The sequence below is a fragment of the Adiantum capillus-veneris genome, chromosome 8 (assembly GCF_014529385.1).
Source record: "Adiantum capillus-veneris isolate H3 chromosome 8, ASM1452938v2, whole genome shotgun sequence".
Lineage (NCBI taxonomy): Eukaryota > Viridiplantae > Streptophyta > Polypodiopsida > Polypodiales > Pteridaceae > Adiantum > Adiantum capillus-veneris.
In genome coordinates this window covers 22,541,991-22,555,151 of record NC_140938.1, presented here as the reverse complement: position 1 = coordinate 22,555,151, position 13,161 = coordinate 22,541,991, and the positions used below count along the sequence as shown (strand labels likewise).

At 42.0% G+C, this 13,161-nt stretch overlaps 1 protein-coding gene across 2 annotated transcripts in view; it reads left to right on the top strand.

The window, feature by feature from the left end:
- Nucleotides 1-11,915: 11,915 nt before the first annotated feature.
- Nucleotides 11,916-13,161, top strand: part of LOC147451796 (UDP-N-acetylmuramoyl-L-alanyl-D-glutamate-2, 6-diaminopimelate ligase) — a 58,223-nt gene continuing 56,977 nt past the window's right edge. The window contains exons 1-2 of one of the 2 annotated variants that reach the window (XM_086518829.1): nucleotides 11,916-12,082; nucleotides 12,155-12,250. In XM_086518829.1, coding sequence (XP_086374955.1) covers nucleotides 12,011-12,082; nucleotides 12,155-12,250 — 168 coding nt within the window. In that variant the 5' untranslated portion in view covers nucleotides 11,916-12,010. The remainder of the gene's footprint in view (nucleotides 12,083-12,154; nucleotides 12,251-13,161) is intronic. The other variant, XM_086518830.1, reaches the window with a different exon arrangement.

The window sequence follows — 13,161 nt, the reverse complement described above, 5'->3', positions numbered from 1 at the left end:
GCAAAAAATGACCAACAATTTGGAGGCAATGATCCAACAAGCAACGATGATGGTGGGGAGGAACTCAGAGGTGGGTGGGAGCAAGAGACTCTAGGTATGATAAGAGGGGAGGATCAACATGGGAGAATCATTTGGCGAGTGATGAGGGATTTGTGGTACGATCTGATGAGTAAGAACTCCGAATATGACAAAAGGGGAGAATCATGATAGGATCAATTGGCGAGCGATAAGGGCGGGGTGGTGCAACCTGACGAGCAGGTACTAGGAGGCAGACACTGGGCTTGACCTGTTCTTCCTACGATGGCCATGCACAAGATGCCTAACCTTTCCTCTTGATCGAGCCGTAACCATCATGTCTATGATCACCATTACTTATGTGTTATTCCTCTTCGATTCTTCAACACGATGCTAGAGATGATCGACACAGATCTTCATTGCTTTATTTTCGCAGGTAGGTGCTTGCGCAAACCGATCACTGTGTGTGTGTGTGTGTGGAGAAACCTCATGTAGTATATATATCAAGTGATGGGTCCTTCACGATATTGCAAATCAGCAACATTGTAACAAAAAAAGAAGCAACAACTGGGCTTCTCCCTAGATTTGCAACACAAGCGTATATGATCTCCAACCATTTACTTAACAACCTTTGCATCATATAAATATCATCACTAATCACGTCCTAATCACTACCATAATCACGTGTTTAGCCCCATTTTCAGACTCTCTCTCTCTCTCTCTCTCTCTCTCTCTCTCTCTCTCTCTCTCTCTCTCTCTCTCTCTCTCTCTCTCTCTCTCTCTCTCTCTCTCTCTCTCTCTCTCTCAGGTTCTACTACGAGAAGTAAGAGAAAATTGACTATGCTTGATTCAAAGTAAGATGGGTGTCTCAAAGATGGGTCCCCGATCTAGAGACTAAATGGCCGGCGATATTACCAGGCTGAATGGTAATCTGCAAAAAAACTACCATAGTAGGTTAAGGAATAAGGTTTAAGCATAATTATTAAGTTGTAACCCTTTGCTTGATTTAATTATCCCTTTTATTGCCCTCTGTCGTATCATGAGCCCTGTGGGACACAACTTGCTTCTTCCCAATGGTCATCAAGTTCCAATCTAAGCCATTGCTATTGTCTATCAATTGGTTCTACTCATCCACTCGTGTTCCACAACAACCAACTGGGACACAACTTGCTTCTTCCCAATGGTCATCAAGTTCCAATCTAAGCCATTGCTATTGTCTATCAATTGGTTCTACTCATCCACTCGTGTTCCACAACAATCAACTGCGCTCCAAAATCTATCAAAACATGAACGACAAAGAGTAGTGCCTTGGTTTCACTGCTCACACAATTGTAGAGAAAGCCATGAAATTGAACCATTTTAGAGACAACTATAGACGTAATCAATCATCACATATCTATACTACATATCAAGGAGACTGGTTTTCTAGTGCCATGTGTCAAACTGTGCTGCATCCGGTGAGTTCCAACATCCAAACTCAGCCATACTCGCCTGAGTGAGGGGAGACGGCGAGTGTGCTCTGAGTCTCACAAGTCAGCCCGGCGAGACAGTGAGCGCGACACACACACGATGCACACACAATGAGCGCCACTGGTGACTGAGCGCGACATCCTCATGCTCTGCAATGAATGCTTCAAGAGAGAACGATTGACGATGAGATTGCAGGCCCAGTCTAGCTTAGCATCGAACGGTGAGAGAGAGAGAGAGAGAGAGAGAGAGAGAGAGAGAGAGAGAGAGAGAGAGAGAGAGAGAGAGAGAGAGAGAGAGAGAGAGAGAGAGAGAGAATATCCCCTCTATGTGTTCGCGCATGACAAACTGTGTGTGTTGTGTGTGTGTGTGTGTGTGTGTGTGTGTGTGTGTGTGTGTGAGAGAGAGAGAGAGAGAGAGAGAGAGAGAGAGAGAGAGAGAGAGAGAGAGAGACGTTTGAGGCCAAAATGATAATAGATATAGTAACTTCAAGATGGGGGCCAAAATAATATAACGAAAACTACCCGTCTACTTTGTGGAAATTCCCAAAATACCCCTCAAATTTAATAAATTCCCAATATACCCCCACTATTTTGTCAAAATGCCTTCCAAATTTTCCAGATTTCCAAAAAACCCCTGGTTGTGAGATTAAATTTCTCCAAAGATAACAAAAAGTTCTAGCTTTTCATAAGAAGATTGATTGTCTATCAATACAAGATGCTATAACAAGAATTTGAGTTGGTTATGTAGGCTTTGGAGATGAATTGCTTCATTGTTTTCGAACACAATTGCCTTTTTTGTAGGATAATTTGTGACAAATTACATGCTACGCACTCAAAAACGAATCTCAATTGTCAAAAAGAATAATGATTAGACAATCTTGATCAATCCAACCAAAATATATACAAGGGTATTTTTGGAATTTCCACAAACTAGAGGGGTATTTTGGTAATTTTCCCAATCTTACTATATATTAAGGAGACTGGTTTTCCAGTGCTATGTGTCAAACTTCGCTGCATCCGGTGAGTTCCGACGTCCTTATGAGAGAGAGAGTGAGACACCTAGCTTCTTGGATAAACTATTCCAACTTCCAAGAAAGCACATCATACCCGTCAGTTTTGCAACCCGGCCTGAAACATCGCGGAGAGCAGCAAGGGGCGATCAAGGACAGAAGGGCCGAGGAGGTGGTCACATTTGCAAGTGGGCTTTAGCTAACAGCCATCACGGAGATGATCGTCCCAAGGCAACGAAAGAGGTGAGTACGGTAGGTCATCTGAGATGGAGAAACTGTGGTGGGATAATTAGTGGAGGCAAAGGCTGTAATAACTGTTTTGTCATGCGGTTGCACAACACTTATAGTATTGTGTAGAATGAGCAGGAGACACAACATTAAGTCTACAAGATGCATTTACGAAGACGTACGAGAAACAAAATCCTCAAGTACACAATAGGAAGTGAGGTGGCTCAGGTGTACTACTCTGTGTTTGGTAGATGATGTTATTCTAACTGGCGGTGCACAACTGCGCCAATGCATGGGTGCCTATGGAGTATGCCGATTCCTCAACTAGGAGATCACAGCTATGAGCACTCGCTAGCAAAATCAACAAAGCTTGGCAATCTACAAGGTCAACAATTACATATGTGTGGGTCTCCCACCTTCGTTTGTGCAGGCAAGCGCCATCGTCGTAAGCTGCCCTCAACAATGTATTGGACTTCAGTTGCGACCTTCCACATTAATAATACAGCTAGCTACACGTCTATGAAAGGAGACCCCCACCAATGATATGACAGGCACATAAGTAAAGCTAAACGACGTGCTCAAGAACAAGAAGTTGTGCATCATAGGCGATCGAGACATCTTCGACAATCATCCCAGCGATATTATCACAAGTATTTTCTGCAACAAAAACCCTACACATTGAACCAGTACTCACCAAAAACTTTACGTGAACCAATGGAAAAAGGAACCCATTGAAAATTACCTGGTTTTTGGTTAAAATTTTAGGATTTTTATCAGTTTTTACACTAAAATCCTCCAAATTCAACCGATTTTCGTTACAACGATCCTCCAAATCAACCGAGAATTTTGAATTTTGTCCTAAAAAATACACTAAAGGCACTATATTACTCTAGCACATAGCTACTGCAACTAAATGAGGCAACCCCATAAATTGTGTCATACCAAACCCAAAAGGTGCTTCACGTAGTAGCTATAATAGAAGCAAATGTTGAGCCCCATTCTCTAAGGGAAGATGATAAGTGTTATAATGATGTTGATGTTGGTGATGATCTACATCATGTAGTGTCGTGCGTTAGTGCCAAGAATGCTTACAAGTTGCTCCAGGTTACAAACTTGAATACTATACAATAGCAACTGATTATTCAAAGTTGATGCCATCAACAACAAATATTTAGCAGCATTCTCAATGTGTGTTGCTCGCAAAGGCAATATATGTGGCATGAGCATGCATGCGCTAAGTCGACAAGGGCAACACTTGGGACAATAGACATTGTAGTAAAAGCCAACTGTGTGTGTGTGTGTGTGTGTGTGTGTGTGTGTGTATGCATGTGCACATTCACCTATTTCATGCATGTGCCAGTAAAAAAGTGCAGAAAGGGAAGCATTGGCAACTACTGGCCCAACAGGCCCATGCACCTTACTGATAGCTTTGGTGACACACCCCCTTTCATTATGTTCCAGCATGCATGCTTCATTCAACTGTGGCGCAGGAAAGATATTGAAGACGTCTCCTACACACGAAGGTCCTCTTTCTGCATCCGTTGGTGAGCAAGCCCAATTTAGTTCTGAATGTGCATGTATGTTTATGCAAGTGTGTTCACATGATATAAACATCTATACTGCATGAACGTCTATATTAGTGCAAAGAGTTTGGTAAAGGTTCTCCATGATATTTTAGACATTTTTGCAAAGTAAGAAGATGTATTCTTGATACCTATTGTTCTCATACAGTGCTACATGTCATAAACTTTTGCTCTGAAGGCATCACATACCTTAGGTCTATTATTATATAAGTTAATGATACACACACAGAGAGGCCTCGCAAAACACGTAATTCTATAACCAACACACCTACAGACATGGTTGTGTAAATACATAACCACATTAACAGAGAGACTATGAAACCTTTTTCGCAACGAGGAATCTCAAAGGTCGAGCGAGATTTTCCGAGAAATCCCTAAAGCGAGTGAGATAGGGCAAGGCACATATACAAAACAGAAACCAAACATGATTTCTTAGGTGACTTCAAGCACAACAAAAACTGCCACATGGCAACATGAAGTGGTTCGTGTCTACGATTCTCTCTATTTTCTTGAGTAGCGTTTAGAGATACCAAACGTCGACTTTGATCTGACCCTGCCCTCGATGAGATTGACACCCTCCTCCTCAATCCGCCCCATGGACCTCCATATCTGTGCTACACGAGAATGGGTAGGCATGATTCTCTCTCTCTCTCTCTCTCTCTCTCTCTCTCTCTCTCTCTCTCTCTCTCTCTCTCTCTCTCTCTCCCCGTTGAACACTGCCTTCTGCTTACTATCTCATTGTGCCCAATCGGGAAGACCATTGACATCTTCCTCTTAAGTTGTGTCACAACTGCCTCGCACAAAGCTGTGTGCAGACATATGTGCATGAGCAGCACCAACACACCCTTAAAACATTTTGTAGACATATCCTCGACTAGCACATTGCATTTTCCATTTTTTCTGACAAAGAAAGACGCACATTGACAACCACTATACCATTTCCTTTTTACATTTTTTCTGATGAAGCAAGCAACAATAATAGGTAGCACATTAAATAAGTAGCATTGTTTGTTAAAGCTTAATTATAAAACAGACACATTTCTGGCGACGGAATTCACTTGGTGTCTCTTAGGGATAGTGATGGTTAGCACACCATCTTCAACTACAACTTTCACATCATCAATTTAACATTATCAGGCAATTGAAATTGTCGAACAAAATGGCCAAGCAATCTCTCTGCGGCATACCATGTCACGGATCCTTTCTCTTCCACATTCTTGAACTCCCCACTGATTTCCAAGGTACCATTTTCATGCATATGCACTTGTACATCCTTTTTACTGATACCAAGAACATCCAATTTAAAGATGTGGGCGCTGGAAGTCCTCTCTCTCTCTCTCAACCTGAAGAGAGAAGAGAGAGAGAGGATAGAAGAGAGAGAGAGAGAGAGAGAGAGAGAGAGAGAGAGAGAGAGAGAGAGCGATGTCAAAAAAAGATCGCTTGGGAGAAGAGTGCAGGGACGAGGAGGAAGCAAGGGCGAGGAAGAAGCAGGGGTGAGGGGCGACGAGCAGAATATTCTCACTTAATGGAATTTATTTGAAGTTGAGCGAGTAGGAGCTATTAGCAATTACAAAAGCAAGAGCTTTAGGTTTACAGAAGCTAATCCACAGCAGCCAAAAAACTAGTGCTAGTAGAAGACTAAGATCGCAATTCCCACCACCGAGCACAACAAAAAGATACAATATGTGCACTAATTAAGCTAATCTACAGCCGAAAAACTACTGCTAGTAGTAGCGTAATTCCCACCGAGAACAGCAAAAAGATACAATATGCACTGATGGGACATTTTTTTCTACTGAGTCCTATATTTTTGACTCATCAATCGGCACTGCCTTCTCCTCAGCTGCCTCACTGCCAAACTGCTCCAGGTTGGAGAGCCCACCCTTCTTTCCCATTTCGTGGTATCATTCCATCCCCATCTTCTCTTTTCATGTCTACCCTCTCTTGATGCGCCCTTCCGCAAGGCGCCGCTCCTGCGCTTCCAAGGTCTTACCTCCAGTGCCTCCAAGAATGACCGTCTCTCTAGCGCAGGCCTTCTGGTCAAGCTCCTCGCGAGATTCCATCGTCTTCGACGGTGTGGTTTCTCTTGAAAAAAACACAAGGCTGCTAGCAAAGATAACGCTAACCGCCTCAAGCGAGTAGTGTTGGCTTATCTCTCTCTCTCTCTCTCTCTCTCTCTCTCTCTCTCTCTCTCTCTCTCTCTCTCTCTCTCTCTCTCTCTCTCTCTCTCTCTCTCTCTCTCAGACAGTTTTTAAAAAAAACTGTCTGAAAGAGCTCGCGCCGGGGTTCAGAGAGGTTGGGTTCAGACGAGGCGAAGGTAGCGTGAGGGGACAAGGTGTGTGTCCTCTCTGGAAGACACCCATTGGGCAAAAGAAAACATGTGATCTCCAGACCCTCCTTGTTGTGTAGAGTTTGCACCATTACAGTAGAGTTTGCTAGCCTGTCTCATGTGAACATCACGAGCGGAGGCACAGAGAATGCCGACGGGCTCGTCTGAACCCGCCCACACACACACACACACACACACACACACACACACACACACACACACACACACACACACACACACACACACACACACACACACACACACACACACACAGAGAGAGAGAGAGAGAGAGAGAGAGAGAGAGAGAGAGAGAGAGAGAGAGAGAGAGAGAGAGAGAGAGAGAGAGAGAGAGAGAGAGAGATCATGCATACGCATGTTACATTGGCTACTGAGGTGGCTATGGAGCTGCTAGACAGGGCAAGCTCACCCAAGTGGCCGACAAATGCGACGGCAATAAATTGGAACACCATCTGCGAAAAGTTGACAGCAATCATTGGGCGTGCTAGGCAACCCTGAAGCTTCACCTCTTTCCACATAACCTCCCACTTAGGGTTCCAGAACCTTTGAAAACCTGTAAGCTCTTCATGGGAACATATAATGCTCTCGTTCATTCCAGGTGGGCCTCCACAAGAGTCTGTGTTGTATTCCCTAAGGCTAAAGTCTTCATGAGAGGTTATGTTATGGGAGTCTCCAGTAGTACTCGTGTTACTTCGATTGAAATCAAAATATACGTTGTGGTTGTGGTTGTGGTCGAGGCCGCCATGGAATCTTGGGCTCAATATTTGGCTATCAGGAGGAGAGGAAGGGCAAAAGTCTTGGGCACTTTGCCTGGAGCTCATTGTGTGGGTGCAAAGGATGACGTACTGCAACACAAGGGTAAGAATGGAAAGCTTCAGGTGAGGTTAATAACGTGTGGTGGGTCGAGAATGGAAAGCTTCAGGTGAGGTTAATAACACAGAGTGCTTCAGGAAGATGGATACCTAGAAGCGCAGGGAGGTAAGCCTCGTCTACCTTCTCTCCTCCTTCAAGGAGGCATCTCTCTCTCTCTCTCTCTCTCTCTCTCTCTCTCTCTCTCTCTCTCTCTCTCTCTCTCTCTCTCTCTCTCTCTCTCTCTCTCATCGACTTTTGCCCGCATACTGGCCAAAGTGGGATGGCAAGCTCAAGCTCAAGCTACAATTTTTTGGTAGGAGAGAAGAGGCGAGCACCTCTCTCTCTCTCTCTCTCTCTCTCTCTCTCTCTCTCTCTCTCTCTCTCTCTCTCTCTCTCTCTCTCTCTCTCTCTCTCTCAGCTTGCCTGCGTCAACTTATGGCCAAGGTAGGTTGCGAAATAGTCCCCCAACCAAAAACTTAGCAAGCTGGACTCGAACTCTCACTGCTTCATATGCGCATCTTCCAATCAACTGCGCTAACAACGTAGGAGGCTGCATAGTGCTGCCCGACATAGTGCAACGCATTAATGAAAAAATATAACCAAGCCCCCAAAAACCTGCCTGGCCACGATTTGTTAATGATTGTGAGTCATTGAACCACGCTATTGCTCATGCCAGCGTGCTATAGTATATGACTCCACGTCCTTCCTTTTGTCAGTTCTGTCCTTTGTCTTTGCAACTGGCATCTCTTGGGATTTGTATCGTACTTTTAAAAAAAAAATTGTTGGGACATATTGGCATTTTCGAAATTGAAAAGGGTATGATATTAGGCCGAGACACATTTTTCCGAAACACCTAAGAATCAATGGGAAAAAGGAGAGCATTGAAAATCTCCACATAAAATTTAGGATTTTTTGAGGGTTTAACACTTTAATCTGCCAAATCTAACCGGTTTCCTTCTAGGTGACCCTCAAAACTAACCGAGAATTTTTAATTTTTGTGCTTTAAAAATACACTAAAGACCGGTTTTCTATGGCACTTTTGTTGAAAATCGATCGCTAATTAATGTGCCCCTGATAGTGATATTGTTTCTCATTTTTGACACACACACACACACACACACACACACACACACACACACACACACACACACACACACACAGAGAGAGAGAGAGAGAGAGAGAGAGAGAGAGAGAGAGAGGGAGAGGTCTAAGCATCTTCTCTCACTTAGCGTCGTTCTTTCATGATCCATTGCAAAACAATGCGTTCTCAATACGATGCAGCTCTTTCCCTCATCTAGCTAGTAAGATTTCCATACAATCTTATCTTGAGCAAACACAAGCTCAAAAAAGATTGCATTTTTTTTCAACAAAATTACTATGCAAAGTCACTACAACGGCTTCCCCTCTTGTTGAAACTATCGTTTCAGATGTGAAGAAGGCTCCAATACTACCTTTTAGAGTAGTGCATGGCTTTGATCTTCATAGATTGGAGAAGAATTTGCCTCTTATGATTGGTGGTGACATGAATATTCCGCATGAGCAAGGATGTAAATCATATTCCAATTATAATGTGCTTGTCCATTGAGTGGTGAATGTTATGGCCTTCCTGATATCTGACATTTGCCATACTTATTCAAACAATGATTCACAATAGAAAGGAGTAGCATCTTCAATCTTTTGTGAAAGAAGCTCTTCATATGAAGACTCACGCCCCTAAGCTTTGAGGTTGTCATATTGTATGGTAAAAAGATCCTAATTAGTTTATTTATTTACAACTAATTTTTTTCAGTTATGACGATGCCTTTCTAGAAAATTTTAGGCATAGAACTCTATAAATTTTGGTTGTTGTTTTTGTAAATTGATTAAAAAATTCCTATATTGATCAATTAAGGAAAGACATGATTCTATTGTAACAAAATAAGTCTTTCATAATTAATGGTGTTTGCCAGCAATGTGTCGTGTAAGAAGGGTGTCTTTTATGAAGATCACAGTCTTGTAGTATAGATAGGGCAAGACGACATGGAAAAGACGATTGGTGTATAAATGAGATAATGAGGTGCAATAAATTGCTATCAAATTGATGCTTCTAAGATAAGGAAGGATTCACATGCTCTCAAGTATAAATGACAATCAAGAACCAAAGTACTAGACACAGGAGCACTACAAATGACCTTACAAAAAGAAATTTACGATGACTTGAGCATTAAGTACAAGGCTAGAGCTCTTATCAGTCTATTAATCTTACTTTCTTCTCAAAACATGTGAATCCCAAGCGAGCCTAAGAGAGAAGATAATATTTTCAAATATTGTGTTTATTTTCTTAAAAGTAAACTTTGATCTTTTGGAATTTAGGAGGTAGTATATCCATTGATAACCCTTTTTGTTGTGGTGCATGAATATATAACAAACGATAAGTATTCTGTTGACGATAAAATTTACTATATCGTGTACAAACACTTGCTCGGGTTTGTCCTTGCTCGGAAAAAATCACTTGGTGCATGGTAACACTCAAAGAAAACTTTAAAACCAATTGCAAAGTAAAAGCGTGATAGTTAGAAATCATGGGAGGACTAAGAAGTGAATGTATCCAAGGTCTTTACAAGTCTAGCTTGAGTAAAAACATGAGAGAGTTAGGGAAAATTAGTCACGGTGACATGGATTGCATTGCTATGAAAACCATCAAGGTGAACTCATTCAGCTTATCGACAACATGATAATTGTTCTAAAACCTGTAAATATACTACTAGGTATTTTTTGTTCTTTTTCACCACTGAACTCGACGTGACATGTCCACTTGCTCTGCAATGTGAACTAAAGAGAGTATCCAGAGAGAGAGAGAGAGAGAGAGAGAGAGAGAGAGAGAGAGAGAGAGAGAGAGAGAGAGAGAGAGAGAGAGAGAGAGAGAGAGTCTAACGATGGAGAGAAACTGGAGAGCTAGACAGATATGCTCTCGCAGCATCCAGCCACACCTGATATGGAGAGAGAGAGAGAGAGAGAGAGAGAGAGAGAGAGAGAGAGAGAGAGAGAGAGAGGACCACCCACGAGAACTGGATACAGGACTGTGTGTGTGTGTGTGTGTGTGTGTGTGACAACACCCATCCAAAGAGAGAGCCGCTCAGAGTTCTGGCATGTATGTCATTAATAAAGTTTGTGTCATAGTAAGAGCGAGCGAGACCCGTCGGTAGGCGGGTCGCGCAAGCAAGTGTCTAATAAATACACATGCAAATTTTTTTAACAAGTGATAAAATCACCAAGCCTGCCAGGCATGATAAAAATTTCTTTTGACATGCAATTTTTCAAGCCCCCTTTCATATGCTTTGTGTAATGCAATCAACTTATATAATTTGCCATATATAACGTTAACTTAAAGATATAAATACAAAAAATGACAGACAATTTTGAGATTCTAGCATGTCAAATGACATGAGTTTTTTTTAAAGCACTTGTTTTGATAAGCAAAATAACCATTGACAAAAAAATTAGGCGTCAATTTTAGGCCTTGATCTGAGGCTAGATCCCACTTTAAAATCTCTACATCTCTAAGCTTTAAAAAAAAAAACATAAGCACAGACAATTGAATTAAAAAAGCACCCTTAACCTCTACACCCTAAGCTTTAGATCTCTATGCTCTACACCCCACTTTAAAAATTCTACATTTTTAATTTCTAAAGTCCTTTTTACAAATTTAAAACTGTAGATCCTTAAGTTGTAAATCCCACTTTAAAAGCTTTAAAGTTCTAAGTTTTAAAACTCTAGCGTCTCGGGGTGACCCTCCCCCTACCTGTGGATCCATGTAACATTTTCACTTTCTTTAATTCAAAGTTTTACCTTCTAATAAAAAAAAACTCTTGATCCTCATTGGATCATTGGAGACCTTACTTCAAAAGTTCTACATCTTTAAGTTCTAAACTTAGCTTTAAAATCTCTAAAAATAAAAATAAAAAATCTTTAAAGATTAAAGCTCTAAAAGATAAATTCCTTCCGTGAAGGTTTAACTAACAAAAATGACAACTTTAGTCTATTGCTTAAACTTTCAAAGGTGAATGAAATTCTCAAAATGAAAAAGTGACTCTTGGGATTTGTGGAACCTCTAAGGCTTTATCATTTAACATGTAAAGTGTCAAAGTTTCATGCTTTCAAAGGTTTTGAGCAACCCAAAATCTTTTTCTTGATAATGAGCGCTCATTTCATATTTCAAAACTCAAAACATGTCCATCATTAGATTTACACACTTCATTTCAATGAGTGCCCGCTATTTTATTTCAACCAATCAACATTTTTAGCCTATCAAAAAATGCTTAAAAATAAAACTCAACGTTTTTCCTACTTTAGTCCCCAAAAAAGAGAAGGCAATGCTATAGCCTTTGCCCTCTGGCAGGCCAAAAAAGATTTGCCAATGCACTTTGTAGTCGTTTATTTCAATGTTAGATGCTTGGTATCCACCACTAAAGACGGAGGTGAAGAAAAAAGAGAGAGAGAGAGAGAGAGAGAGAGAGAGAGCGAGCGATGAAGAAGACCTTCACAGAGGAAGAGCTCGAAGAAGTAAGCGACGATGAACTAGGAGGGCAGCTGCCACCTGTAAGTTCAACTATATTAGCATAAGCTTTCCTTGCTTGAAACAGTAATTTAGCGTTCCCATGTCCTCATCAGGAGGAGGAGAATGGAGCAAAGAAACGAGGTGCCAGGTATTTGGATGATGATGCAAATTCTGATGAAGAATTTCCGGAGGTTTTAACCATGATAGAGGTAGCTTTCTTTCAATAGTAACTTCACTTGCGTGCGCACGCGCGCGCGCGCACACACACACACACACACACAGAGAGAGAGAGAGAGAGAGAGAGAGAGAGAGAGAGAGAGAGAGAGAGAGAGATCTGTATAGTAAGTACAAATAAACCTCTAGGGATGCTCATGTGAGCCTTTCACCTAGGCTTCCAGAGGAAGACTGCAACACTCTCCTGCTGCCGTAAAAGAGCCAGCTGTGGTATTGCACTGGCCGTGAGAAGTGTATTGTACGCATCTAGCTTTCCAAATAATCCGCAATGCAATACCGCATATGGTGACAAAGACACTGCCACGAGGTGGGGTTCAAATTCAAACACCGTGGAAGGGAGCACGTCTAGCCTGTCCCATCTTTATCCCAAGTCCATTAGGAAAAAGACTAGATCTGTTGTTGTCCCCTCATATAGCTAGTGCAACCCTGGAAAGTAGTGTCAGCCCCCCAAGTCACAAAGCCATGTCACACACTAGCTCGACTTAAAAGCATGTAAATCACCCACCGGAAATAATGAGTATATAGGCATATAGCTACTCTTTTGTGTGTATGTGTGTGTGTTTGAGAGAGAGAGAGAGAGAGAGAGAGAGAGAGAGAGAGAGAGAGAGAGAGAGAGAGAGAGAGAGAGAGAGAATCAATCAAAGCATTTGCGTCAATAATGGAACCAATTGAGACTCTACGTGGCTCTCTATCTACATGAGCCAGGACCAGGTTTGGGAAGAAGATTGCTGTGAGGCTACTGCTGTTGAGTGTAAACAACTCTGAAGGTAACAATCCTACCGATCAGGAGGGGATAAGAGTAATTGCACTGCCATCCAAGCCAATCTTCGTGCCATTCCGGATGCAATGGTAAAGGATGATGGATAGGATTTTCCGCCCACATCAA